The sequence below is a fragment of the Oncorhynchus keta genome, chromosome 25 (assembly GCF_023373465.1).
Source record: "Oncorhynchus keta strain PuntledgeMale-10-30-2019 chromosome 25, Oket_V2, whole genome shotgun sequence".
NCBI lineage: Eukaryota > Metazoa > Chordata > Actinopteri > Salmoniformes > Salmonidae > Oncorhynchus > Oncorhynchus keta.
The window spans coordinates 9104051-9131040 of record NC_068445.1 but is presented as its reverse complement, the minus strand read 5'-3'; the positions used below and the strand labels follow the sequence as shown (position 1 = coordinate 9131040).

Below are 26990 nucleotides of genomic sequence, written 5' to 3'. Positions count from 1 at the left end.
GCAAGGGCAACTGAAATGGCACAAGGGTGCAATTTTGGAGGGTGCATCTTGGGGGCTTAGTACTACAGTTTTAACCATTTCCTGGAGCTCCAGCCTGGTAAGGATGTAGGGATGTGATTTCAGCATTTCGTTTTACTATAGGCATGGGTCAATTGGACATGAGTTTCTCTTCTTATAGCAGAGTTTGTTAGAAGTGTTTGTCGGTTGGGGGCCGGGTGTTTAGGTGTTTGAGTTGTGTGTTTTATGGGGTACGTTTGATGGGAAAACTCTCACATAAGAGAGGTGAGCGTCTCGTCCAGGTTGCAGTCAGAAGGCGAGACGTTAACGATCATGAGCGTCTTGGCATTGCCGCCCAGCGAGTCCTGCATGATCTGGGTGAGCTTGCTGTTCCTGTAGGGGATATGTGGCAAGTCCGAGGACAGGGCAGAGATCACATCTCCCAGAGCACTCAAAGACTTGTTAATGGAGTTAGCCTCCTATAGAAAGAGGAGGAAGGGAGAGAGAAAGAGAGAGAGCCATGGTTATTGTTGTTACCGTTGTCCCATTGACAATTTTGATTCTTATTATTTTCATATTGTAAATATCCAAAGTATGCTTTGGCAATATGTACATTGTTACGTCATGCCAGTAAAGCAAATTGAATTGACAGAGAGAGAGAGAACGAGAGGGAGGATTATTCAACAATGATATCCATGGGAAAAAATGCAAACTGTTAGTTGTAAAACAGCCCGCCCACATAAATGACTAATATATAAAGCTTTATGCCTGAATTCTAACAGGGTAACCTAATAACCTTGAGCTGGTCGTCTTTTGCCCCAGTCTTGGCTGCTCTCTCGCTCCCTGCCAGATCCACCAGACTCAACTTCCCAAAGCTCACACTCCCATTGGTCAGATTCCTGCTCTCCACCATGATCCCAATGATCAGGTGGGAACGAGAGCTCTCCACGTTCATCTCTGCATCAACCACACAGAGGAAAAGAAGTAAGCCTTTTAAATCAACACCTAAAATGTCTGTATATAGATTTATTTCCTGTTTACTTTATTCCTATTTTCTGATTGTATCATATTTTGTCAGAGAAACAGCATTATGACATGAGGTAGAATTGTGAAGTATGGTTTCATGGTTGTCACGTTAACCCCTGAAGTAAATGAAAGAGCCAGTGATTCAGTTAAGACCTCAATATCTCCTTTTTACATGTGCCTTGCTTAGCAGCTCTCTCTCTCTCTCTGAGCCCAGTTCTGTAATGATGTACCTACCATCCACTCAATCTGACTGTGACTAAACCAATAAATCAAAACCATTTAACAGGGTGCTTTTGAAATGGGGAGCGGGCGTTTGGGCATACTGGTGGCTGCGTTATGGCGGTTGGCGCAAGCCTGCTGAAACATGGCGAAGAGCTCCCCGGCGCTGGAGGCCTCCTTTGTCTCTGCTCCCTGGGCAAACACAAGCCCCTTTCTGTTCCTTTTAATCTCCACCCGCCTGCTCTGGGCCTCGGCCCCGCTCACAAAGAGGTCCTGGAGCCGGTCATTATACAGTTCCAACATATAGACCGAGACCTAGGAAGAGAGTAACACAGAGAAGAGATGAGAGGAAAGGAGAGATGAGAGGAGCAAAAAGGACAGGACGGAGGAGAGGAGAGTCATTTTATGTTTACTGTATATTTGCTTCTTGTTGCTGATACAGTGAGGGAAAAAAGTATTTGATCCCCTGCTGATTTTGTACGTTTGCCCACGGACAAAAGAAATGATCAGTCTATAATTTTAATGGTAGGTTTATTTGAACAGTGAGAGACAGAATAACAACAAAAAAATCCAGAAAAATGCTTGTCAAAAATGTTATAAATTGATTTGCATTTTAATGAAGGAAATAAGTATTTGACCCCCTCTCAATCAGAAAGATTTCTGGATCCCAGTTGTCTTTTATACAGGTAATGAGCTGAGATTAGGGGCACACTCTTAAAAGGTAGTGCTCCTAATCTCAGTTTGTTACCTATATAAAAGACACCTGTCCACAGAAGCAATCAATCAATCAGATTCCAAACTCTCCACCATGGCCAAGACCAAAGAGCTCTCCAAGGATGTCAGGGACAAGATTGTAGACCTACACAAGGCTGGAATGGGCTACAAGACCATCGCCAAGCAGCTTGGTGAGATGATGACAACAGTTGGTGCGATTATTTGCAAATGGAAGAAACACAAAAGAACTGTCAATCTCCCTCGGCCTGGGGCTCCATGCAAGATCTCACCTCTTGGAGTTGCAATGATCATGAGAACGGTGAGGAATCAGCCCAGAACTACACGGGAGGATCTTGTCAATGATCTCAAGTCAGCTGGGATCATAGTCACCAAGAAAACAATTGGTAACACACTACGCCGTGAAGGACTGAAATCCTGCAGTGCCAGTAAGGTCCCCCTGCTCAAGAAAGCACATATACATGCCCGTCTGAAGTTTGCCAATGAACATCTGAATGATTCAGGACAACTGGGTGAAAGTGTTGTCGTCAGATGAGACCAAAATAGAGCTCTTTGGCATCAACTCAACTCGCCGTGTTTGGAGGAGGAGGAATGCTGCCTATGACCCCAAGAATACCATCCCCACCGTCAAACATGGAGGTGGAAACATTATGCTTTGGGGGTGTTTTTCTGTTAAGGGGACAGGACAACTTCACCACATCAAAGGGACGATGGACAGGGCCATGTACCGTCAAATCTTGGGTGAGAACCTCATTCCCTCAGCCAGTGCATTGAAAATGGGTCATGGATGGGTATTCCAGCATGACAATGATCCAAAACACATGGCCAAGGCAACAAAGGAGTGGCTCAAGATTAAGCAAAGTAAGGTCCTGGAGTGGCCTAGGCAGTCTCCAGACCTTAATCCCATAGAAAATCTGTGGAGGGAGCTGAAGGTTCGAGTTGCCAAACGTCAGCCTCGAAACCTTAATGACTTGGAGAAGATCTGCAGAGAGGAGTGGGACAAAATCCCTCCTGAGATGTGTGCAAACCTGGTGGCCAACTACAAGAAATGTCTGACCTCTGATTGCCAACATGGGTTTTGCCACCAAGTACTAAGTCATGTTTTGCAGAGGGGGTCAAATACATATTTCCCTCATTAAAATGCACATCAATTTATAACATTTTTGACATGCGTTTTTCAGGATTTTTTTGTTGTTATTCTGTCTCTCATTGTCCAAATAAACCTACCATTAAAATTATAGACTGATCATTTCTTTGTCAGTGGGCAAATGTACAAAAATCAGCAGGGGATCAAATACTTTTCCCCCTCACTGTATACAATAGGAAATTGTTTCTTATCGCTCAGAAAGTCTTCGCATCCCTCACCTTGAAGTCAAACTTGGTGGCATTCTCCTGGAGGATGTCAAATACGGCATTGAACGCTCTAGGCATGATGCCTGGGCTTCTCTGGTCTCTGTCACCCACCATGGTGAAGGTCTTTCCGGAGCCTGTCTGACCGTACGCGAAGATACACACGTTGAAGCCGTCGATGGCTGACTGGATCAGCCTGGAAAAGAGACTGGTTCAAACAGGGATTCTGAAAGACACTGTGAGGTCAGAAATGTTTTTACAGGAACCTGAGGCATGTCATTGTAACACATGGGATATGATCCTGGGTCTAACGAGGGTGAAACCAACGTCTTGGCAATACCAAAATAAATGGTCTATTGATTCTGTATCCTCACAAAAAAATCTGCAGAGTTTAGATTATTTTATACCCCAAATATTCAACATTTTGTTGGTGGCAAGAATTATATATAATCATTTTAGCTGAAAAGCACGAAGTCTTGAATCTTGCGTTGTTTTATATATCAACTCATACACCCTGTACCATGCTGTGGGACTTTATATAGACAGGTTGCCTTTCCAAATCATGTCCAATCAATTGAATTTACCACGGGTGGACTCCAATCAAGTTGTATAAACATCTCAAGGATGATCAATGGAAACAGGATGCACCTGAGCTCAATTTTGAGTCTCATAGCAAGGGGTCTGAATACTTATGTAAATAAAGTTACAAAAATACACACATTCGCAAAACTTTCTAAAAACCTGTTTTCACTTTGTCATTATGGTTATTGTGTGCAGATTGGTGAGGATTTTTTTTATTTAATCCATTTTCGAAATAAGGCTGTAATGTACCAAAATGTGAAAAAGGGGAGGGGTCTTAATACTGCACTGTATAGTATTCATTTTTGTATATCTGTTTATATTATCCATGAGTTTCTAGTACACAGACCGTATGGTTCAAGTGGAAATAGCCTAATTAATGAGAAAAGCATCTAATCAACAATGGCACTATTTTCAATTGCCTCTGCAACTCGTTCAACTATTCATCAGTTTGATGCCAAAACATTTACAATATATACATATAGATATAGTAAAATAAATGTATCAAATAATAATAGAAAGGATATTTCATGCTGACACCCTCATATTAAACACCAATGGCATTCACTAAGCTAATGGTTTGTATTTAGGATAATGTTTTTCAGCTTTGTCATTCTAGCTTTTTATTTTAAAACATATTTTATAATTATTTCATATATTTTACATATGATAAGGCCAGAGATAATTACAGACACCTGTAATAATCTGAAGTACTCAAAAGGGCCACTAGATAATTTATGATAGATTTAGCCCCTATTGAACTGTACATATTAATATCTTGAAACTGTAATTGCCTAAGACATGCAAGAAAAATGAATAAATAATTGTTCACAAAAATTCTGGTAGTTTACTGGTAAACTTTGAAAGTTTCCAGTAATATAGCCTCCCTTTGCAACCCTAGTTGCAATGTTGCGTACAATAAGCACAAAACTCTAAATTTACAAAAGACCTTTGAGTACATTTCCAGTTCCCCCACCTCCACCAAACCAATCACAGTGCTCTGTACTGTATTTCGTGACAGACCTATTGAATCTGACATAGGGGTAATAGGGTCTAAGGATGGGCTTTGGCAGAAGTTTTGAAAGGGGAAGATACCTCCTTTCCTGTTTCCTTTGGTTTAGACATGAACATTTCGGCTTCCTAAATCAAATCAAAATGAACCATTTGAGCCAATAAAAGGATGTTAAGATTGGCAGCATCACCTGTTGGTGTCTTGGAACACATCTTCCTGGGAACTCTCGCCACTGAATACCCGGTCGAACTGGAACTCTCTCGGCCCCCTTGAGGTTTCCACGGTAACAGAGTAATCGTCCAGACGCCCCACTGCGATGGCCCCTCCCTGAGCTGCCTCGGTGAGGCTCATGGGCCTTATCCGGCAGAACACCCGAATTTTACCTGCACCACACGACAAAACCACTGCAAAGGTCAAGCGACGCCACTGACCCCAAACTGTACAGTACTGAATTTGCACCTATGCTAGCTCAGCTAAAATAGTCTTGTGGCATGCAGAAGACCCGCATTCAAACCTAGTCAATTACATAGATAGATAACTACCTTTCATGTCCTCGACCATGTTGTAGTACTTCTTTCTCATGGTCCTCTCTGAAGTGTAGTTCTCTACGACCTTCCTATTCTCCTCTCTCACTTGTTTCAGCTGCCAACAGGGGATAGAAGAGACAGTACAACTGAGACTACGAACAGTAAGACAACCAAGAGTAGAGTGGATGAGAACCCCTCTGAAAACATCAACTACAAACATGGTTGTCCCGTCAAGGCCCTTAGCATTGAGAAATGCTGATTGTGCGCACTGAAGGTTATACTTCATGTCTTAGCTGGCTAGCTATAGGCTAGTTAGTCACATCACATCCAGGTCCCTGTTTGGACATCTCACCTGGTCTTGCAGCAGTAAAAGTTGCTGGCCAACGCTTTTCCCTCCCTCACCTTTCCTCAAAATCTCATCCAGCTCTGGAGTTGTGTCACAGTCTGAGAGAGTGGAGAGGAAAGCACAGTATGGGTACTGTGGTGCAGGGTTGGGGTCAAGTCGATTTGAAGAAGTCTATAGGCAGGTTTCCATTAATCCAGGTTTATTCGACAAAAGCAATGTCACCCCAAAACTCTTTGTGACGTGTAATGGAAGTGGCAAATATAGATTTAACTCTAAATGCCAACTGTCTGCTAAATTTATTTTCCAACTATAATGTTTCTTTGCAGGATTCTCATCCTGACTTTCAAGAATGGCTGAATTGCTTCGACTTGCTTTTCAATTTGGCTGGATGCAAGTTTCACCCTCCAATTACAAGTTTTGTCATGGCACAGACTGTGGAGATATGTTGGCACGTGAGAATTATTAGAATATGGCATATATGAGTCAATTCCTGCATTCTATCCATGCTGGCTTTTGCGGGCTACCTGAGACATGAAACAGATAGGTGGGAGGGCATACAGGCGGTCGCCAATTATGTGCAATTTGCCTAAATATTATAAACTTGTGGGAAAATGTGGGTTATAAGGTGTGATGTCATTACGTCCAGCTGTTTTTATTGACACAAGATAGTTAAATGGAAACGCACCATGACAGGCAATTGTCAAATATATTTTCTATACAAACTTTCTAAATGTCAACAAAAGAAATTGCTGGACAAGTTAATGGAAACATAGCTACTGAGAATAAAACGCTTTTTTATTTTATTTATTGAGTTGGAATTTCAGATTACTTCCTGAATTGACAGACTTCTATTCAAATTGACCCCAACCCTGCTGTAGTGCATCAAACTAATGAAAGATATGCAGTTAACAGTGGGTATCATAAGTATTCCCCTCCCGTTGAGTAAAAAAAAAAGAATTATAAAGTGGGATTTATTATTATTTATTTATTTTTTTGTCATTAATGTGGACCAGGTATTCCCAAACTGTGGTACGGTACGCGCAATGCCGTTGAGGGTACGCCAAATAAAAATTGATTTGTTTTTTCAACATTTATTTAAAAAACATTTTTTTACACAGAGACAGGAACAATCACCCACGAAATACAAAGCGAAACTCAGGCTCCCTAAATACGGTTCCCAATCAGAGACAACGAGAATCACCTGACTGATTGAGAACCGCCTCAGGCAGCCAAGCCTATACAACACCCCTAATCAGTTGCGATCCCAAATACTACAAACCCCAATACGAAAATACAATAACATAAACCCATGTCACACCCTGGCCTGACCAAATAATATAACGAAAACACAAAATACAATGACCAAGGCGTGACAGTGGTGGATACTCATGATACCCACTGTACATGTCACGTGATTACACAACACATATCCAGGTCAATACAACATTTAATGCAATTTAGACCCTCAATCCCACTACAATGTTCAGTCACACAAATAGAAACAGACACACATGGGTAAACATACGTAGTAGCAGCAACGCGCATGCCCGCACACACACAACATTACATTACCAGAGAGAGAAGGCCTGGCCCCGACTCTGATACAGTCCAGAGCCATCTGGGTAATCTCACATTCCCTCAGTGTCTCTTGTAGCAACAGCACATTAGAAGCATACTCATCGGAAGAGTCCAACCTGTGGTACATAACATTATTCACTCAATAACAAGAGGGGTGATAATTTTGTTTGACCCATATGAAAAGGACACTATGTAAAATAGGGTCTCTATGGTCTCTTCAGTGCTTCCATACAAAAGCCAGCTGGTTCAAAACTCACCCCAACCCTTAGCCCAATCCTGAACCTAACCAATCCCATACATTTTCTACATTTAACTCCTTACCCTAACCCTTAGCTTCATGCCCATATCCTGGTTCGAATCTAACCCTAGCCTCAAACCTAACCTAAACCCCTAGCTTCATGTCCATATCCTGGTTCAACTCTAACCCTAACCCCTGGCTTCATGTCCATATCCTGGTTCAACTCTAACCCTAGCCTCAAACCTAACCCTAACCCCTAACCCCTAACCCTACCTTCATGTCTATATATTTGGTTAAACCCTAATCCTTGCCTCAACCCTTTCCCTAATCAATTAGGATTCGAGGCAGAGATGCCCTCAGACCAAGATTCAATAAGTAAAACTCCACCTAAAGCTGAAGGATGGGACCCTCCAGTTATATGGCAGAAAAGGAAGCTACAGAAAGAAATTTGCTTTGTAGTTCGTATACTGACCATTCTGGGGCAGAGTTGACCTCGTCTTTGCTGTTGTCATCATCTGCGGTCATCTGTGACATAAGTTTTTCTCTTGCTTGGGCCAAGGCCACATGGTTCTCCTCGAACATGTGGTCAACAAGGAGCCTCGCCTCAATCACTTCGCTACAGATATCATGGGCCTAAGACAAATTATTTCAATAATGTGGCTGTTTTACTGTTTGAACGGTGTGATTCACTGATCATTAGAGTCATAGCTGTGAAATAGTTTAACAATTTCAGTTAGGCAGGGCCGGCCCTGGGCATAAGCACATTTTTTACTCAGTCAAGAGTGAGAATAGTAGAATACACAAAGTGCAATTTCGAAATGTGGTTGTGCATCAGCAGTTTTCCTATGTCAGCCACTGACAGTTACTCAATTAGTCCAGATTGGTAAATTAGTCTAGCCAGCTATCTAAACTTGTATTAATCATGGCCAAATGACCGACCTGGTATGAAAATATTCTCTCTGCTCCATGGCAAAATGTGTAGAATTGCAGGAAATGTACGTTAAAACTTAAAAATGTTCTCTCTGACTCTAAAATGTTTTGCCCGCGAGGTGGGGGGGCCACATAACCAAATTTCGCTTAGGGCTCCCAAAAGGCAAGGGCTGGCCCTGCAGTGAGGCATCGTTTAGGTGTCTCAGCATTTAGTTCCAATGTGTTCCAATGTGTTTCAATTAGACACTTAAACACCTCACCTTCTCAACGACAATGCGGAGCAGGACAGCACAGGGGGGCTGTGCCACCGGGATAGGTGGGATGGGTGTCTGCTCTGCCTCCAGGAGCTCAGTAATCTCTCTCTCCCTTTTATACAGACTCTCCTTCAACTCCTCCAGGCGAGCTTGGGCCCCCTCCAGTGGCATCTCTGTGCCACTGCACCCCTATGGACAGCAAAGCCCTGCTCAGTGCTCACTGTCACAACCCCACAACACTGACCAATGTTCATGGCTGAAAATGCCATTAATTACAGAACGAGGATCAGATTACTCTAACCCCCAATCTTTACCTTAGCAATTAGGGCAATGAAAGCAGTCTGACCCAGTCTCCGTGATTTGGGGCAAAAACACACCTACACCCACCTCAGTTTGCTGGACGGGACCGTTGTCATTCTCTAATATGTCACCAGCATCAGTAGGAGGGGCTTCCTGTTGCCCCTTCTCCTGTGGGGATGTCCTGAGAATCTCCTGGACTTTCCCCACCTCCTGCCTGGCCATCTGCAGCTCCTGTAGTGCTATTCACCATTGTACACCATTTATAACAGTCAGAAACACACACATGTACACAAACATAAGCACACCAACTCACTGGATGCCTGGTGGCTGTGGAGGAGGTCTAGTCTGGTGGAGAAAAGCTCCATCATTTTATTCTGTTGGGAAGAAGAACCATGTTGAGGTTATCTAAGCAGAGACAAGTATCATCAGTCTGAGCTCCACTATCATTTCGAGAGAGGAAAAATCCCTGCCCTGTCATGTTGTTTCATGTCACAAAAGTCATGTGTCTTCGCCATGCAACTCAATGTCAGTTCAGAAACAGTGTATTACTGTACAATAAGTAGTATAGCCAATGCTGCTGTAGCAGAGCCTCTGTTGCCGCTGTGGCCATAAGAGGGTGACCATGGCTCACACTACGAGACTCACAAACAAAGCAGAGAATCAGAACCTCTTTTAGCCTCTGTATGGTCAGACCTTCTCTCTCTGCCACTGCAGGGCCTCCTCTCTACTCCTCCTCCTCTCCGCGATCTGCTCTTCCTGCAGCCTCTCATTCTGCCGGCTCACACTCTGAATGGAAGAGGACAAACATATGAGACAGAAATTGCGACCCCGATGGACATTGTGATTTGAACTTATGTCAAATGAATACATGGGATGGTTAGTGAGACAACTGAGATGAGGAAAACCTCTGAATTGAAGGGTAGACTATGATGTGTAAGTTCATGGTACTGCTCTAGGATCGCCTTTCTGTACTGTACAAGGATCATGTCATAACGTTTACATTTCCTCCATATTTGATAAGGAAATGTATCTGACCCACTGTACGTATGAATTTGAACTCTTGCCCTCTTCAGGGCATCGGTACAGAGTACTTCTTGGGCACAAGGGTCATGTAACCCCAAGGCCAAAAGTGGAGTGAATGCTATGTTGGGTTAAGCTTTTGCTGCTCTCTTGATATCTATTTTACTTGTATTATGCATAACAACTCTGCAACTCCTAATTGCACTACCTTATCGTATTTGCAACATGAACAGGCTGTGCAATTAATTTAGGCTCTTCCCACATTTTGTATTCTGTACAAGCTTCCTTCTTTTCACTCTGTCAATTAGGTTAGTATTGTGGAGTAACTACAATGTTGTTGATCCATCGTCAGACACAGGACAATAACCTTAAACACAAGGCCAAATCTACAGTACACTGGAGTTGCTTACCAAGAAGACTGTGAATGTTCCTGGGTGGACGAGTTACAGCTTTGACTTATATCGACTTGAAAATCTATGCCAAGACTTGAAAATGGTTGTCAAGCAAGGATCCAGAACTGGATTTTGTGACTGTACTTGAAGAAACCTTCAAAGTTCTTGACATTTTCCTTATTGACTGACCTTCACGTCTTCAAGAAATGATGGACTGTCGTTTCTCTTTGCTTATTTGAGCTGTTCTTGCCATAATATGGACTTTGTCTTTTACCAAGTAAGGCTATCCTCTGTATACCTCCCTACCTTGTCACAACATAACTGATTGGCTCAAACACATTAAGAAGAAAAAAAATTCCACAAATTAACATTTAAGAAGGCACACCTGTTTATTGAGATGCATTCCAGGTGACTACTTCATGAAGCTGGTTGAGAGAATGCCAAGAGAGTGCAAAGCTGTCATCAAGGCAATGGGTGGCTACTTTGAAGAATCTCAAATATAAATTATATTTTTATTTGTCCAACACTTTTTTGGTTACTACATGATTCCATGTGTGTTACTTCATAGTTTTGATGTCTTCGCTATTATTCTACAATGTAGAAAATTGTAAAAAATAAAGAAAAACCCTTGACTGAGTAGGCGTTCTAAAACGTTTGACCTGTAGTGTAGTAGCCTAAACCTATCGCTGTTACATTGAACTGGGTGAATGGAATGTGAATGACAGTCATCCAATATTGTCACGCCCTGACCATAGAGAGCCTGTTATTCTCTATGCTGGTTAGGTCAGGGTGTGACTAGGGTGGGTCATCTAGGAAATTATATATCTATGTTGCCCTGGTATGATTCCCAATCAGAGGCAGCTGTTTATTGTTGTCTCTGATTGGGGATCATAATTAGGCAGCCATTTCCCCTTTTGTGCTTTGTGGGATCATGACTATGGATAGTTGCCTGTTAGCACTATTATTTAGCATCACGTTTCATTTGGTATTTTGTTGTTTTTGTTCGGTGTTCATTTAATAAAGGAAAATGTGCGCCTTCCACGCTGCGCTTTGGTCCACTCCTTATAACAATCGTGACAAATATGCTGTGATAGAAATAAGGCCGTGATCATGAAGAAGAAAAAAATCCTCCCTCACCGACCGCCACCATCACATTCACAAGTATGGTGAAATACTTTTCGTTCAAGCTCTAAACCCAACGATGCGGTAATCAATGTCAATGTAGTGCTAAAAATAACATAAGGTAGAACAAAAACACAAGATAAATAAAAAATAAGAAGAACAAGAGAAGGTAAGCGATATACAGGGTCAGTTCCAATACCATGTTAACAATGCGCAGGGATACTGTGATAGAGGTAGATACTGTATGTATAGGGGCATCAGGATATATCATAACCAGTAGCCGCAGCGTATATGATGATTTTATGTGAGTTTGTGTGTTTGTATGTAGAGTCAGTGTAAATGTGTGCACATGTTATGTGTGTGAGCAAATTAAGTGAATGTATGTATGTGTGTGTGTGTGTGTGTGTGTGTGTGTGTGTGTGTGTTGGCGTGTCGGTGAGTGTGTAGAGTCCTGGGAGTGTGCATAGAGACTACAAATAAGAAATTAAATTAAATTAAATGGTCAACGCAGATAGTCCGTGTAGCCATTTTTTAGCTATATATCAGTCTGATTGGCTTGGGGATAGAATCTGTTCAGGAGCCTGTTGGTGTCAGACTTGATGCACCAGTACCGCTTGCCATGCGGAAGCAGAGAGAAAACTCTATGGCTTGGGTGGTTGGAGTCTTTAATGATTTTCTGGGCCTTCCTTTCACACCACCTGATATAAAGGTCCTGGGTGGCAGGGAGTTCAGGCCCAGTGATGGGCTGTCGCGCCTTCTTCACAACTGTGTGTGTGGACCATTTCAAGTCCTTCGTGATTTGGACAACAAGCAATTTGAAGCTCTCCTTGGTCTGGTGATCAGGCCTACCACAGTCATGTCGTCAGCAAACTTGAAGATGGTGTTGGAGTCGTGTGGGGCCACGAAGTTGTGGGTGAACAGGGAGTACAGGAGGGGCTAAGAACACACCCCTGTGAGGCCCCTGTGTTGAGTGGCAGAGTAGCAGAGGTGATGTTGCCTACCCTCACCTCCTGGGGTCGTGGATCGAGTTGGAGAGGGAAGTGTTCAATCCCAGGTTCCAAAGCTTGGTGAAAAGCTTGGAGGGAACAATGGTGTTGAACGCTAAGCTGTAGTCAATGAACAGCATTCTCACATAGATATTCTTCTTATCTAGGTGGGCGAGGCAAGAGTGGAGTGCAATTGAGATTACGTTGTCTATGGATCTGTTGGGGAGGTATGTAAATTGGAGTGGGTCTAATGTAGGGTGTCTGGGAAGATGGAGTTAACATGTGCCATAACCGGCCTTTCAAAGCACTTCATGATTACAGATGCGAGTGCTCCAGGGTGACATGAAGCCTTAGAGTTCTTTGAAACAGGAATGATGGTGGTCAGCGTAAGACGTGGGGATCACAGACTGGGACCAGGAGAGGCTGAAAATGACCATGAATTTGCCTGCCAGCTGTTCTGCGCATGGTCTGAGAACGAGCACTGGAATAACGTCAGGCCCAGCGGCCTTGAGAGTGTTGATCTGATTAAAGACCTTACTCGCGTAGGTACGAGATCAACCAGTCCTCTGGGTCAGTGGGGGCCCTCGCAGTGTTAGAAGTTTTGCATATAATGCATTGAGATGGTCTGGTAGAGAGGCATTGTTGGGCAGATCACGGCCGGGTCTTTCTTTGTAACGCGTAATGGACAACAGCCCCTGCCACATGTGGCAGGCGTCAGAGCCTGTGTAATATGATTCCACCTAATCCCTATATTGTCCTTTTGCGGGACTTCTTGTACTTGTTCCTGTCTTCAGCCATAGCCTAGGGGTTACCTGCGATAGCACTGTGTGCGGTAGCCCTGTCCTTTAGCTTAGCGCCAACTTCGGTGTTAATCCAGGGCTTTTGATCGGAGAAGCAGTGAACCTTCACTGTGGGGACAACGTCGCCGATGCATTTCGTAAGGAAGCCGGCGACGGAGGTGGTTAGCTCATTGATGTTATCGGCGGAGTCTCGGAACATATTACCATCATCACTAGCAAGGCAACAAGGAAAGCAGCCTCCGGGTGCAAGTTTTCCTGTTTGTTTATAGCCTCGTACAGTTTGTTAAGTTCCAGCTTCTTATTTTTCTTTTCCTGAGTTGTAATGTATACAGCAGTCACGATAACAGCTGACAACTTTCTCGGGGGTTAGAAGTGTCAGCATTTGTCCATCAGGCATTCCAAGAAGGGCGAGACTTCCACTACGCTAGAGTCAACACACCATTTCTTGTTGATGAAGAGGCAAACCCAATTTCGATCTTAATGTATCATACGGTATGGTTTCATGTTTTGTATGTTTTTAATGTTTTTACTTATTGTTATGTTACACTCAACAAGGCCTCTGGGGACAATAAAGGTCTACTGAACTAAATAGAATATAGCATAGTGACAAAGTTGTCCCCAGATGAGGGGTGGTGATGGTTGGTCGGTATAAGAGGGAACTCACTGTGATTCTCTCCTCCCAGTGTGTGTTCTTCTTTTCTACCTTCTCTTGGTAAAGGTCTAAGATTCTCTTCAGTGCATTCAGCTTGTTCTGGTAGTGAGATCGGATCTTCTGTATTGTCCTCTCCTACTAGCACAGATAAGTGTTGAATTCAACTTGTAGTGACACCTGATCAATGACACACACGCACGCACACACAGATCACCTGGTTCTCTCGTGATGCGATCTGAAAGTTTTCCTCTAGCTCTTGCACCATCTCCAGATGTCTACTTTTCATAGTCTGCATGTCCTCAGCTATCTGTTGCCACAAGAAATGATGCAATGGCGTCTTAATATTGACACAATAAATTCACAGTGACTGCTTAAAAAGATCATCAGTCAGTCAGCTGATAACATGCCATGACAGAGGTTAATGACTCATATACTATACACACACAGAATGCACAGCAGCGTGATAGCCTAACAATTAAATAGAGATAAAGACTGAAAAATCAAAGGCCTCTGGTCTTCTGATCCTGCACAGACACAAGCGCAGGCATGCGCACACACACACACACACACACACAGACACACACAATAAAGCCTATTCCAGGCAGAAGGAATGGCAGACATGTGAGTAAAGAGGAAAACACAACATGATCTCTAACAATGAGCTCACTGTGTGCTTCTTTTCACAACGATCAACATCGGGTTTGTCCCTTAGTCACACGTCTGACTATCTTAACCCATTCCTTCTCTGTACATTTCATAATGAGTACTATGTGACTTCACAGAAACTCTAAACGTACAGTCACTTCAGAAAGCATTCATAACCCTTGACTTATTCCACGTTTTGCTGTCTTACAGACTGAATTCAAAATGGCTTAAATATAGTTTTTTTTCTCTCACCCATCTGCACACAATACCCCATAATGAAAAAAATGTTTTTATACATTTTTGAAAATGTATTGAAAATGAAATACATAAATAACTAATTGACATAAGTATTCACACTCCTGAGTCAATACATGTTAGAATCACCTTTGGCAGCGATTACAGCTGTGAGTCTTTCTGGGTAAGTCTCTAAGAATTTTGCTCACACCGATTGTAGAATATTTGCAAAATAAAAAATTATTCAAGCTCTGTCAGGTTTGTTGTTGATCCTTGCTAGCCAGCCATTTTCAAGTCTTGTCATAGATGTTCAAGTAGATTTAAGTGAAGACTGTAACTAGGCCACCCAGGAACATTCAATGTCATCTTGGTAAGCAATTCCAGTGTATATTTGGCCTTGTGTTTTAGGTTATTGTCCTGCTGAGTGTCTGTTGGAAAGAAGACTGAACAAGGTTGTCCTCCAGGATTTTCCTTTCTTTTTATATCTATTTCTTTTAGATCCTTATCAATGACAAGCATACCCATAACATGATGCACCACCTCCATGCTTGAAAATATGAAGGATGGTACTCAGTACTCAGTGTACTGTAGTGCCTTGTTGCAAATATTTATTTATTTATTTATTTTCCATATAATTTTTTCTGTGCAAGCTTCCAGCTTTTCACTCTGTCATTAAGGTTAGTATTGTGGAGTAACTGCAATCTTCAGTTTTCTCTTATCACAGCCATTAAACTATGTAACTGTTTCAAAGTCACCATTGGCCTCATGGTGAAATCCCTGAGCAGTTTCCTTCCCCTCCAGTACCTAAGTTTGAGGTGACTGGGTGTATTGTTACACCATCCACAATGTCATTAATAACTTCACCGTGCTCAACGGGATATTCAAATGTTGCTTCTTTTTTTACCCATCTACCAGTAGGTGCCCTTCTTTGCGAGTCATTGGAAAACCTCCCTGGTCTTTGTGGTTGAATCTGTGTTTGAAATTCACTGCTCTACCGAGGGATCTTGCAGATAATTGATTGTATGTGTGAGGTACAGAGATGAAGTAGTCCTTCAAAAATCATGTTAAACACTATTATTGCACATTTTTACTCCTGAACTTATTTAGGCTTGCCATAACTAGAGGCAGGGGTTGAATTCTTATTGACTCAAGAAATGTCATCTTTTAAGTTTTCATTAATTTGTAAAAACATAATTCCCCTTCGACATTATGGGGTATTGTGTGTAGGCCAGTGACCCAAATTCTTAATTGAATCCATTTAAATTCAGGCTGGAACACAACAAAATGTGTAACATACTTTCTAAAGACACGGAATACTATGCTAAAATACTCTAAAATACTTTTCCCAGATCTTGTATGACTTATGGATGTGTACCTGCGTAATGTAGAGTTCAGCTGACTCGTAGGGGATGTAGAGCTTGACGTCCATGGCCCCCTCTACTTTCAACTCCTGGTGCTTCCCTCTCTCATTTGAGGGCAGAGATTCAGAGATGCCTACGGGAGGTAAGGATAACACACACAATCTAAAAAAAATTTGAATAATTGGTAAATAATGTATTGTTACATTTTGGAGTCACTTTTATTGTAACTAAGAATAGAAGACGTTTCTAAACATTTCCAGATGAATGTAGATGCTACCATGATTACGGATAAACCTGAATGAATCGTGAACAATGATTCGTGAAAAAGTTACACACAAATATCACACCCCAAGACATGCTAACCTCTCACCATTACATTGCTATTGCAATAACAATATATATTTTTCTCACTCATCATCATTCACGATCCATTCAGGATTATCTGTAACCGTGGTAGCATCTACATTTATTTAGAAGTGTTTAGAAACATATTCTATTCTTATTTACAACAAAAGTGACTCCAAGTGACACAATACATTATTTACCATTCATTTCTATTGGGCACAAAATAATTTGAAAAATAAACAAAAACAAACAGAAAATGCATCCAACAAATTTGTGGTGTCAGAAGCTTAATGTAATCATTGCGTGCTATGAATATGGGACCAAATACTTAACTTTCTGCTACTTTAATAAACATTCAAGTGAATTTGTCCCAATACTTTTGGTCCCTTAAAATGGAGGGACTACGTACAAAAAGTGCTGACATTTTAATCTGTTCCCCTGATATGGATGAAAATACCCTCAAATGTAAGCTCGCAGTCTGCACTTAAACCTTATAGTCATTGTATCATTTCAAACCCAAAGTGTTGGAGTACAGTGCCAAAACAACAATTTAATTAGATTTAGGTTCAAAGCTGGGTGGAAAAAAAGTCAAATATTCACGGAATTCCTTTAAGTTGATGACTTTTTGCAAATCCAATCAGTTTCCCAAATTGATTCGACATCATCATATTGATTTTTGTTGTTGAAATGATGTGGAAACAACGTTGATTTAACCAGTTTGTGCCCAGTGGGAACCCATTCTCTTCCTCTTCCTGACCCTAAGTCAAGCCTTTCCTAACCATTCTAGATAATGGCATAGTTTAAGTTCCACCCACACGCTCCCTAATTATCGTTGCACTGAATCGCCCAAACATACCAATCTCTCTCTTCTGTCCAATACTAACACGCTCCCTTTGCCACTCCCATATAGAGTGACTCCAATGGACATTTCCATTCAAGTCATATTCTGTGATGGATGAACCTGCTGCCATATTGAGTGTACCCATGCAAGGAAGGAAAAGCAGGAAGTTCAGCAGCAAATATTGTGCTTAACAATTAAACAATTTCTGTTTCAGTCATTTTATTTAGGCTGAGGCTTCGTGACCCGAAACGGCGTCCGATGTTTTCGGCAATCTGATTTATTTACCAACCACCCTGCTTGAACTATCTGCCATCCCGACAAAAATCTGAATCTCCCATCCTTCTCTCCTGTCTGTATACAGCACCTTGCTCCACGGACCCGCCTCCAGGCTCTTTTCTGTGGTCAGCTCCAATCCAGCGTCGAAATGCAGCCCACCTCTTCAACCACAATGCTTTGTGTTCAACCACCACTTAAAAAGTAAAAAATGGTTGCGGTTCAGATTGAGGTCATGGCTGAAGGTTAGAGATATATGGCCAAGATTTGTCTGTTGAGAACTGCAATTTTATCATTGTCGAACAAACATAGGGCCGAACTGATTTGTACTGTGCTGGCCTGGATATTTTTACGCACGCGCACACACACACACACACTACAGCATTGTTTTGAGTCAAGTTTATCTTTTATTCATTTAGTTTAAAACACGGTTTACATGTTTCTGATCAGACTGGTCTCATAGACTAGGTGTAACATATTACATGTAAATCAGAGACATTCAAATTAGTATGATATGTTACGTTTGGTATTGTTACATGAGATAGAAGGTTACTTAGGGCAAAAACTAAAGAAGGGTGGTTGGTCGGGGTGGATGTGTGTGCGTATAACATGGGGTGGATGGGTGGGCAGATAACGCAAACATCTAGCAGCCCAAAGGTTGTATGTTCGAATGTCATCACAAACAACTAACATTTTAGCTAATTCGCAGCTTTGTAACTACTTACTACTTTTTAGCTACTATGCAACTACTTAACATGTTGGCTAACCCTTCCCCAAATACTAACCCCAAATACTCCCCTTCTCCTAACTCTAACCCAAGCCTTAACCCTTTAACCTAACTCCTAGCCTTAACCCTTTAACCTAACTCCTAACCTTAACCCTAACCTTAAAGTTAGCGTTAGCAACCTAGCCACCTAGCTAACATTAGCCACAACAAATTGGAATTTGTAATACAATTGCAAATTCGTAACATATTGTACAAATTGCAATTTGTAACGTATTGTACGAAATGGATTATGGACATCCACAAATTAATACCATAAGATACTTTAAATACTTTAAATATCATACTAAATGGAGTGTCTCGGATTTACGTACAGAATAATATGAAATGCTCTGAGACCACGTTGCTCTCATAATAATAGTTTAACACTTTGTATAGTTACACAGATGCACTTATGTTTTGTTATTACGATGATCTACAGAACATATATTTTTAAAGGTGTATTCTACAGAACATATATGTTTAACGGTGTATGTTTTCCACAATATATTTTCTATTTCTATGCAGTATTTATGTAAAGGTTAGTTCGTTATTATCATGATTTAGGAAACGATATCAGCAACATGGCTAAAGAACCAGCAACACAGTTCATTGCTTGAGATGGTCGCCTTTGAATACTTTCTTCATTCTGTCTTTCATCCCCGCCCCTTCTCTCTTCCTGCCTCTTTTACACCGAAGAAGAATGGTTATGACCGGTAACTCTCTTCCCAGAAACACCTTTTTGTGGAGAGAAATTATGTTATGAATCAGGGTAAATAATTATTTCTCTGAAAGGTTAAGAGTCAGTATACAAGCTTGCTGCATTCTGTGATTAATCATAGTCCATTTGGCCTACATGTGTTAGGGCCTGTGTTTAGGTAGGATTCATGGTTATTGTTGGAGACTGTTGTTCAAGTTTATAGTTATTTAGGCTTTAGCGTTATAATGGATTTGGAACAATATTTACTCTCCTGACACAGTTATGGCTAAAGTTTTCCGGTTTATGGTGTCATGACAGGGTTTCTGCTTGTGCTGACCTGTGTCCAGCTCTTGGTCCAGGTGTGTGCTGTGTACTACCGGGCATGGCTGGTGGTGCTTGGCCTCCTCCCTCAGGTCAGGGACACTCCCAGGTAACTCCTCCAGAACTGACACTGCCAAGGGGGCGTTGTCCACCCGCGAGGACCTCACTGTCACCTCAGGATATGGCGACCGGGTGGTCGTCTCCCAAGCGCCTGAGCAAAATACAACACAGGATATACGTCACTATGAGAATAGAGACTGGAAGAAGAAGATATGTGAGGACAGAGAGATGCCTCATGACTGGGATAAAGCAGACAGAGAAGGTAATTGATTTAAACAGGACATCAGGACAGAAGACGGTGCAGCTGGCAGCTGGAGCACATCAGCCTGTCTGGCAGTGAGGACAGCCTACAGGTTTGCTAAACTAGAGAATAGGAATAGATGCACACGGGCTAACACACGCTTACAAGCACACGCACATGCACGCACACACACTACACACATAGGCTCTCAATGGCTCTGGTCCAAACATAGGAATGCCACTGACGGACAGATTCAATGTCAGTAAGGCAAAGGAGTTGATTGTGAACTACAGGAAATGGATGGGGATGTAGTGAAGCGGGTCGAGAGCTTCAAGTTCCTCTGTGTCCATATCACAAAGGACCATGGTCCAAACACACCAACACAGTCATGAAGTGGGCACGACAATGCCTCTTTCCCCTCAGGAGGCTGAAAAGATTTTGCATTGGCCCTCAGTTCCTCAAAAGTTTGACACGTGCACCATCGAGAGCATCTTGACTGGCTGCATCACTGCTTGGTATGGAAACTACTTGGCATCCGACCGCGAGGCACTAGAGAGGGTAGTGCCTACGGCCCAATACATCACTGCGGGCCCGGCTCCCGGCAAGACTGCAGTCGCTAATCAAATGGCTAAATGGACTACCTGTAGTGACACTTTTTTTGCACTAACTCTCTTGGACAGATTCTTTTCACACAGACTGGACTCTACGCACACACTCACACATACAGTGGAGCAAAAAAGTGTTTAGTCAGACACCAATTGTGCAAGTTCTCCTACTCCTACTTTTCATCATAGGTACACTTCAACTATGACAGACAAAATGAGAAAAGAAATCCAGAAAATCACATTGTAGGATTTTTAATGAATTAATTAGCAAATTATGGTGGAAAATAAGTATTTGGTCACCTACAAACAAGCAACATTTCTGACTCTCACAGACCTGTAACTTCTTCTTTAAGAGGCTCCTCTGTCCTCCACTCGTTACCTGTATTAATGGCACCTGTTTGAACTTGTTATCAGTATAAAAGACACCTGTCCACAACCTCAAACAGTCACACTCCAAACTCCACTATGGCCAAGACCAAAGAGTTGTCAAAGGACACCAGAAACAAAATTGTAGACCTCCACCAGGCTGGGAAGACTGAATCTGCAATAGGTAAGCAGCTTGGTTTGAAGAAATCAACTGTGGGAGCAATTATTAGGAAATGGAAGACATACAAGACCACTGATAATCTCCCTCGATCTGGGGCTCCATGCAAGATCTCACCCCGTGGGGTCAAAATGATCACAAGAACGGTGAGCAAAAATCCCAGAACCACACGGGGGGTCCTAGTGAATGACCTGCAGAGAGCTGGGACCAAAGTAACAAAGCCTACCAACAGTAACACACTACGCCGCCAGGGACTCAAATCCTGCAGTTTCAGACGTGTCCCCCTGCTTAAGCCAGTACATGTCCAGGCCCGTCTGAAGTTTGCTAGAGAGCATTTGGACGATCCAGAAGAATATTGGGAGAATGTCATATGGTCAGATGAAACCAAAATAGAACTTTGTGGTAAAAACTCAACTCGTCGTGTTTGGAGGACAAAGAATGCTGAGTTGCATCCAAAGAACACCATACCTACTGTGAAGCATGGGGGTGGAAACATCATGCTTTGGGGCTGTTTTTCTGCAAAGGCACCAGGACGACTGATCCGTGTAAAGGAAAGAATGAATGGGGCCATGTATCGGGAGATTTTGAGTGAAAACCTCCTTCCATCAGCAAGAGCATTGAAGATGAAACGTTACTGGATCTTTCAGCATGACAATGATCCCAAACACACCGCCCGGGCAACGAAGGAGTGGCTTCGTAAGAAGCATTTCGAGGTCCTGGAGTGGCCTAGCCAGTCTCCAGATCTCAACCCCATAGAAAATCTTTGGAGGCAGTTGAAAGTCTATGTTGCCCAGCAACAGCCCCAAAACACCACTGCTCTATAGGAGATTTGCATGGAGGAATGGGCCAAAATACCAGCAACAGTGTGTGAAAACCTTGTGAAGACTTACAGAAAATGTTTGACCTCTGTCATTGCCAACAAAAGGTACAACAAAGTATTGCGATAAAGTTTTGTTATTGACCAAATACTTATTTTACACCATAATTTGCAAATAAATTCATAAAAAATCCTACAATGTGATTTTCTGGATGTTTTTTCTCATTTTGTCTGTCATAGTTGAAGTGTACCTGTGATGAAAATTACAGGCCTCTCTCATCTTTTTAAGTGGGAGAACTTGCACAATTGGTGGCTGACCAAATACTTTTTTGCCCCACCTGTACTTACACCCCAACACAGACATTTTTTATTGCAACAATAATAAAGAATATTACACATCAATACAAGGACATTCCTGTGAATACAATGAAAAAAATTAAATAATAGAACCCCGGGCGATTCAGGACATGAATATGTGACAAGGCAATGAGACATTAACAGACATTCAGAGACATGACTTCTAATAATTTTTCCAACTTTTTAAGTTTCACAAGTTTGAGGGATTTATACAGTTGTAACAGTTCAATGAAAAAAAACTACAAAATAAGGAATTTTTCCACACCATTCACATTTGTGAATATAATATTTGGCCAAGAGAATAATAATGTTAATGAAATAGTTATGATTGGAATTACAAGGATAAGCATAATGCCATTTAACATCATCAAAGGTAACCATAGGCAGTTCTAGAGATTTTATACACAGCCATCCATGAATTTCAATCCATAATCCACGAGAATGGCGGCATGAAGAAAAAAAAAGCTCTATTGATTCGGAATCGGGGGAGAAAAAAACACGAGGAATTTTGTCAAAATTGAATCTTTCGTGCAAGAAGTCATTAACAGGGTAGATCAAATAACATATTTTAAAACGAGTTTCTTTACCTTTTGGGATAACTAGACAAGTAAGATAAAATGTAGTTTCTTTTGACCATAGCATGGGTTGGTCACTTCCATAGCAATATATTGAATTATAATCACACAAAATGACTTCATTAACTGCCAATCGTGTCCACTTATTGTTGTATTTTTTTTATCCAAAAGCTTCAAGTCATTATTTTGTCAACTTGGAAAAGAGAGAACAACCTCATAATATAACAAAGTGTTATTAATAAGTTAAAATAAAGAATGTGGAATTGCATTGCAAATCTTCATATATTCTCTGAGTAATATTAACCTGAAATTTACTAATGAACTCATCAAACGGCAAAAACTCCTCAGTGTCATCTACCAAATCAAATACAAAATGAATACCCTTGTTAAACCAAAGGTCTTTGAAAGTGGGTTTCCTATTCATTAAGGATCGGTGTCCCGCTAGCGGGACGACTTCCATTGAAACTGGAGGGTGCGCAATTCAAATAAATAATCATAAATATTATGGAATTTAAACATTTAGGTACATATAAGCGCCTTATATCAGCTGAAGGTTTAAATTCTTGTAAATCTAACTGCACTGTCTGATTTACAGTAGCTATTACAGCAAAAACATGCCCTGCGATTGTTTGAGGACGGTGCCCCACATCAAAATATTTTCCCATCGGCACAGGTTTCATACATTCACATATACAGATTAAATATCCACTTACTTAATAAATATTCGCTTAAATCTTCGGAAAGAAATATGTTCAATAGGAAACCGATTTTACCAGGTGCGTAATGTCTTCATGGCGCACGCAAACACAAATTTACAAGACTTTGTCCTTTTACTAAAACTGTTATTTCTTATTAGTTTTTGAAGTTACACGCCTGAAACCTTGAACATAGACTGCTGACACCCTGTGGAAGCCGTAGGAATTGCATCCAGGGAGCTAATTTCCAAATGACTTTTCTCTTGCATTTCTAAGAGGATGGTCTCTCTCTCAAAAAAAATCTGGTTGGTTTATCTTTGGATTTCCTCCTTCCATATCTATTGTGTTATATTATCCTACCTTATTTTAACATTTCTACAAATGGCAAAGTGTTTTCTTTCCAATTGTACCAATTATATGCATATCATGGCTTCAAGGCCTGAGCAACAGGTAGTTTACTTTGGCACGTCAATCAGGCAGGAAGTGGAGAAAAAAAGGGGGCCTAGCCCTAAGAAGTTTTAATATCTCTATTATTCCAAATCAATGTTTTGTTGGGGGAAAAATTGTGCTTGAATATTATTTTCCAGAAAAATAACATTTGCTGTTGAAACCTAGGCAATTTCACAGGTACCCAACACAGACCTAAACACACACACACATACACCTCATAAGCCCACATACAAATAACATGCACACAAAAAAATGTACTCTTCACTTTAACTTTAACTGCATTGTTGGAAAAGGACCCGTAAGTAATTTTTTCACTGTTAATCTAGACCTTGTTGTCTACGAAGCATGTGACAAATACAATATGATTTGATTGCTCTGCTGCCTGTAAATGGACCCAACCAAGCAGCTGAAATATTTAAACCTCTTCTGTCTTCACATGTCTACACCCAACACATTCCTCTGAGAAGAACCGAGGAGCTTCCCAGACACACACAAACCAGCACCTCACAGTCTGGGTCATACCTAGAATCCTCCCTCATGACCTCACTATCTCCAAACGGGAACAATAAAGTTATTCTATTCTATTAAGGTATTAACGTACCTCCTATGGGAGAAATGTTGTGAATACTCTATTACTTTGACATTGAACGCTGAAAGATTTATATAGGCATACATCTTTTTCTGTTGTTAATCTTAGCTGTATGCTATGCCCTGAGAAAGCACAAAACACCTTATGTTGACTTCAAGTTTGCCTATCTGGGATACGGTTCTTGGAAACTCCAACATAAGGGACCATATAAGGACATATGGCTCGTTGCCAGCTGTAGGTTATCTGGCAAAGACAGACACTGAGGATGGCTATAAATGACAGAGTCTGAATGTGTTCGGGGGCTCTTAGCTGTGCACCCGTTTGGGTCTCCGCTAACCAGCTCAATTTTTGCAAATCTTACTAATAAATAACTTTGTTGTTTGAGGAAACTTGCAGCCTCTCTTGCTTTCCCTTTAATGTGTAGAATTTACACGACACTCCTCACCAAGGATCCAAACAACTACAAATTACAAGAAGGATCCGCACTATACTTATGACTAGTGAGAACCTCCTCTATATTTTTATTTTATTTTATTTCACATTTATTTAACCAGGTAGGCCAGTTGAGAACAAGTTGTTATTTACAACTGCGACCTGGCCAAGATAAAGCAAAGCAGCGGGACAAAAACAACAACACAGAGTTACACATAAACAAACGTACAGTCAATAACACAATAGAAACGAAAAATAGACAAATCTATGTACAGTGTGCAAATGTAGAAGAGTAGGGAGGTACGGAATAAATAGGCCATAGAGGAGAAATAATTACAATTTAGCATTAATACTGGAGTGATGTATGTGCAGATGATGATTTGCAAGTAGAGTTACCAGGGTGACAGCATCTAGTTGTATGTGCGTGCTTGCATGCGTTGTTCGTGCATGCGTGCGTGCACCAGTGTTTGGGAGTTGGTGCCATACTCACGTTGTTTTGATGAAGGGGCAACAGAGCAGTGCCTCCCTACTGTCTTCCCCAGAAACGAAAGAGACAGGGACACATTCTCAGTTCCCGAGGAACTCACGTACATGATGTCTGAGATGAGTGTTTGTGTTTGTGCATGTATGACTGCTTGGACCGGGTCATAAAGCTGCAAAACAGGGATACATGTAGAGTCGTGACAAGAGTAGAGTAGTGACAAAACCACAGAACTCTTAAATAAAGACTTTCTCATTTGATGGCACATGAGACACTCATGCCTTAATAACCATTGCAGCTGTCCATGTGTGTGTGTGTGTGTGTGTGTGTGTGTGTGTGTGTGTGTGTGTGTGTGTGTGTGTGTGTGTGTGTGTGTGTGTGTGTGTGTGTGTGTGTGTGTGTGTGTGTGTGTGTGTGTGTGTGTGTGTGTGTGCTTTGCAAAACAGGATTTCACACTAACTGTTTGTCTATGCAGAAAAACGGAAATAGCATCTCATCTTTATCAAACAAAGAGCATTCTGGAAGGTGCACGTCTATCTCACCAGCTATCCTAAGCTACTTTCCACAGAGGTTGGTCTAGACCTTGAACTGATTCACTTTGTAACACTATGAATTGAACATTTTCAAACATTATTATCAATAACCTACACACAGCAACCGGTTTGATCTGAACTTGCACTCTCACTCAACTACAGGATGAGATTCGTTCACACGTGTAGCTTATCAATGACATGTGCCCCCCACCCCAAACAAAGAACAATCAAATCAAATATTGGATTGATTATAAATGAGCACCTTTTTTCAGATCCGATCCCTGCTGTGGCAAAGCGATGTCGGAGACCTGCTGCTGTCCAGGTACGGATAGGGAATAGCTGGATTGCTGCTTGCTTTTCAGGGTAACCAAACTCTCAACACTCTTTAAATATTAAACTTCAGAGATGGGGTTTCGCCACTTGGGTATTAGTTTGCCCTGTTCGCTGTGGAGGAAGAGCTCCAAACACTCATCGGGTTTCCAGTGTGTGAGATAGAGATTGCAACTAGATGCTGTCTCTCTAGTCCATGAGACCCCATACATCACCACCATTGTCTAGATTGGATCAGGGCTTGTATTCACAAGTGCCTCAGAGTAGTGAGTTCTGATCTAGGATCAGGTCCCCCATGTCCATCTATTCTCATTCAGTGTACTCTAAAAGGCTAAACTGATCCTAGAGCTTACTCAGTCTGAGATGCTTTATGAACACGGGCCAAGGTCTATGATCAGCGTTGTCCAATGTGACCCTTCTCTTCTCAGGTGGAGGTGAGGGTGTATTGTACAGTAGGTCACCCGTATTCAAGGGTGCATGAGAAAGGTAGTGGTGGGATAATTGGGGGACCTTACACAGAGTGATCGTAGTAACTGCTGTGCAGTATGTTCAGCTAGCCTGGATGCCATTTGGTTTCTGCTTTAGCCAGCTTTGTCGTTGTTGTTGTGGTGGTCGTCATGCCAAACAACAACAGAATATATCCAGAGCAGAAACAAACAGAGTGAAACCAGACTAACAGGAAAGTTAGATGATCGGTAGTGAATCACTTTAAAGCCATCATCTGTAAGATTTCAGTTA

The 26990-nt window shown here is 41.6% G+C and overlaps 1 protein-coding gene across 1 annotated transcript; it reads right to left on the bottom strand.

The window, feature by feature from the left end:
• Positions 1–16: 16 nt before the first annotated feature.
• Positions 17–25547, bottom strand: si:dkey-96l17.6 (uncharacterized). The gene is made up of 7 exons (XM_052479974.1): positions 25399–25547; positions 19560–19754; positions 5106–5298; positions 3340–3520; positions 1347–1557; positions 794–954; positions 17–476 (listed from the first exon to the last, which is right to left on the bottom strand). Exons 1-7 carry the CDS (start codon positions 25499–25501, stop codon positions 270–272), a joined length of 1251 nt encoding a protein of 416 aa, XP_052335934.1. The 5' UTR covers positions 25502–25547; the 3' UTR covers positions 17–269.
• Between the last annotated feature and the right edge of the window lie 1443 nt (positions 25548–26990).

Bases quoted from the DNA above. Each gene is read 5' to 3' on its own strand.
- si:dkey-96l17.6 (XM_052479974.1), bottom strand. From the start codon at position 25,501: ATGTACGTGAGTTCCTCGGGAACTGAGAATGTGTCCCTGTCTCTTTCG. The intron at 19,755-25,398 runs GTGAGTATGGCA...TATTTTGCTCAG, and splicing joins TGCCCCTTCATCAAAACAAC to GCGCTTGGGAGACGACCACC. The intron at 5,299-19,559 runs GTCAGCACAAGC...CGTGTGGTGCAG, and splicing joins GGACCAAGAGCTGGACACAG to GTAAAATTCGGGTGTTCTGC.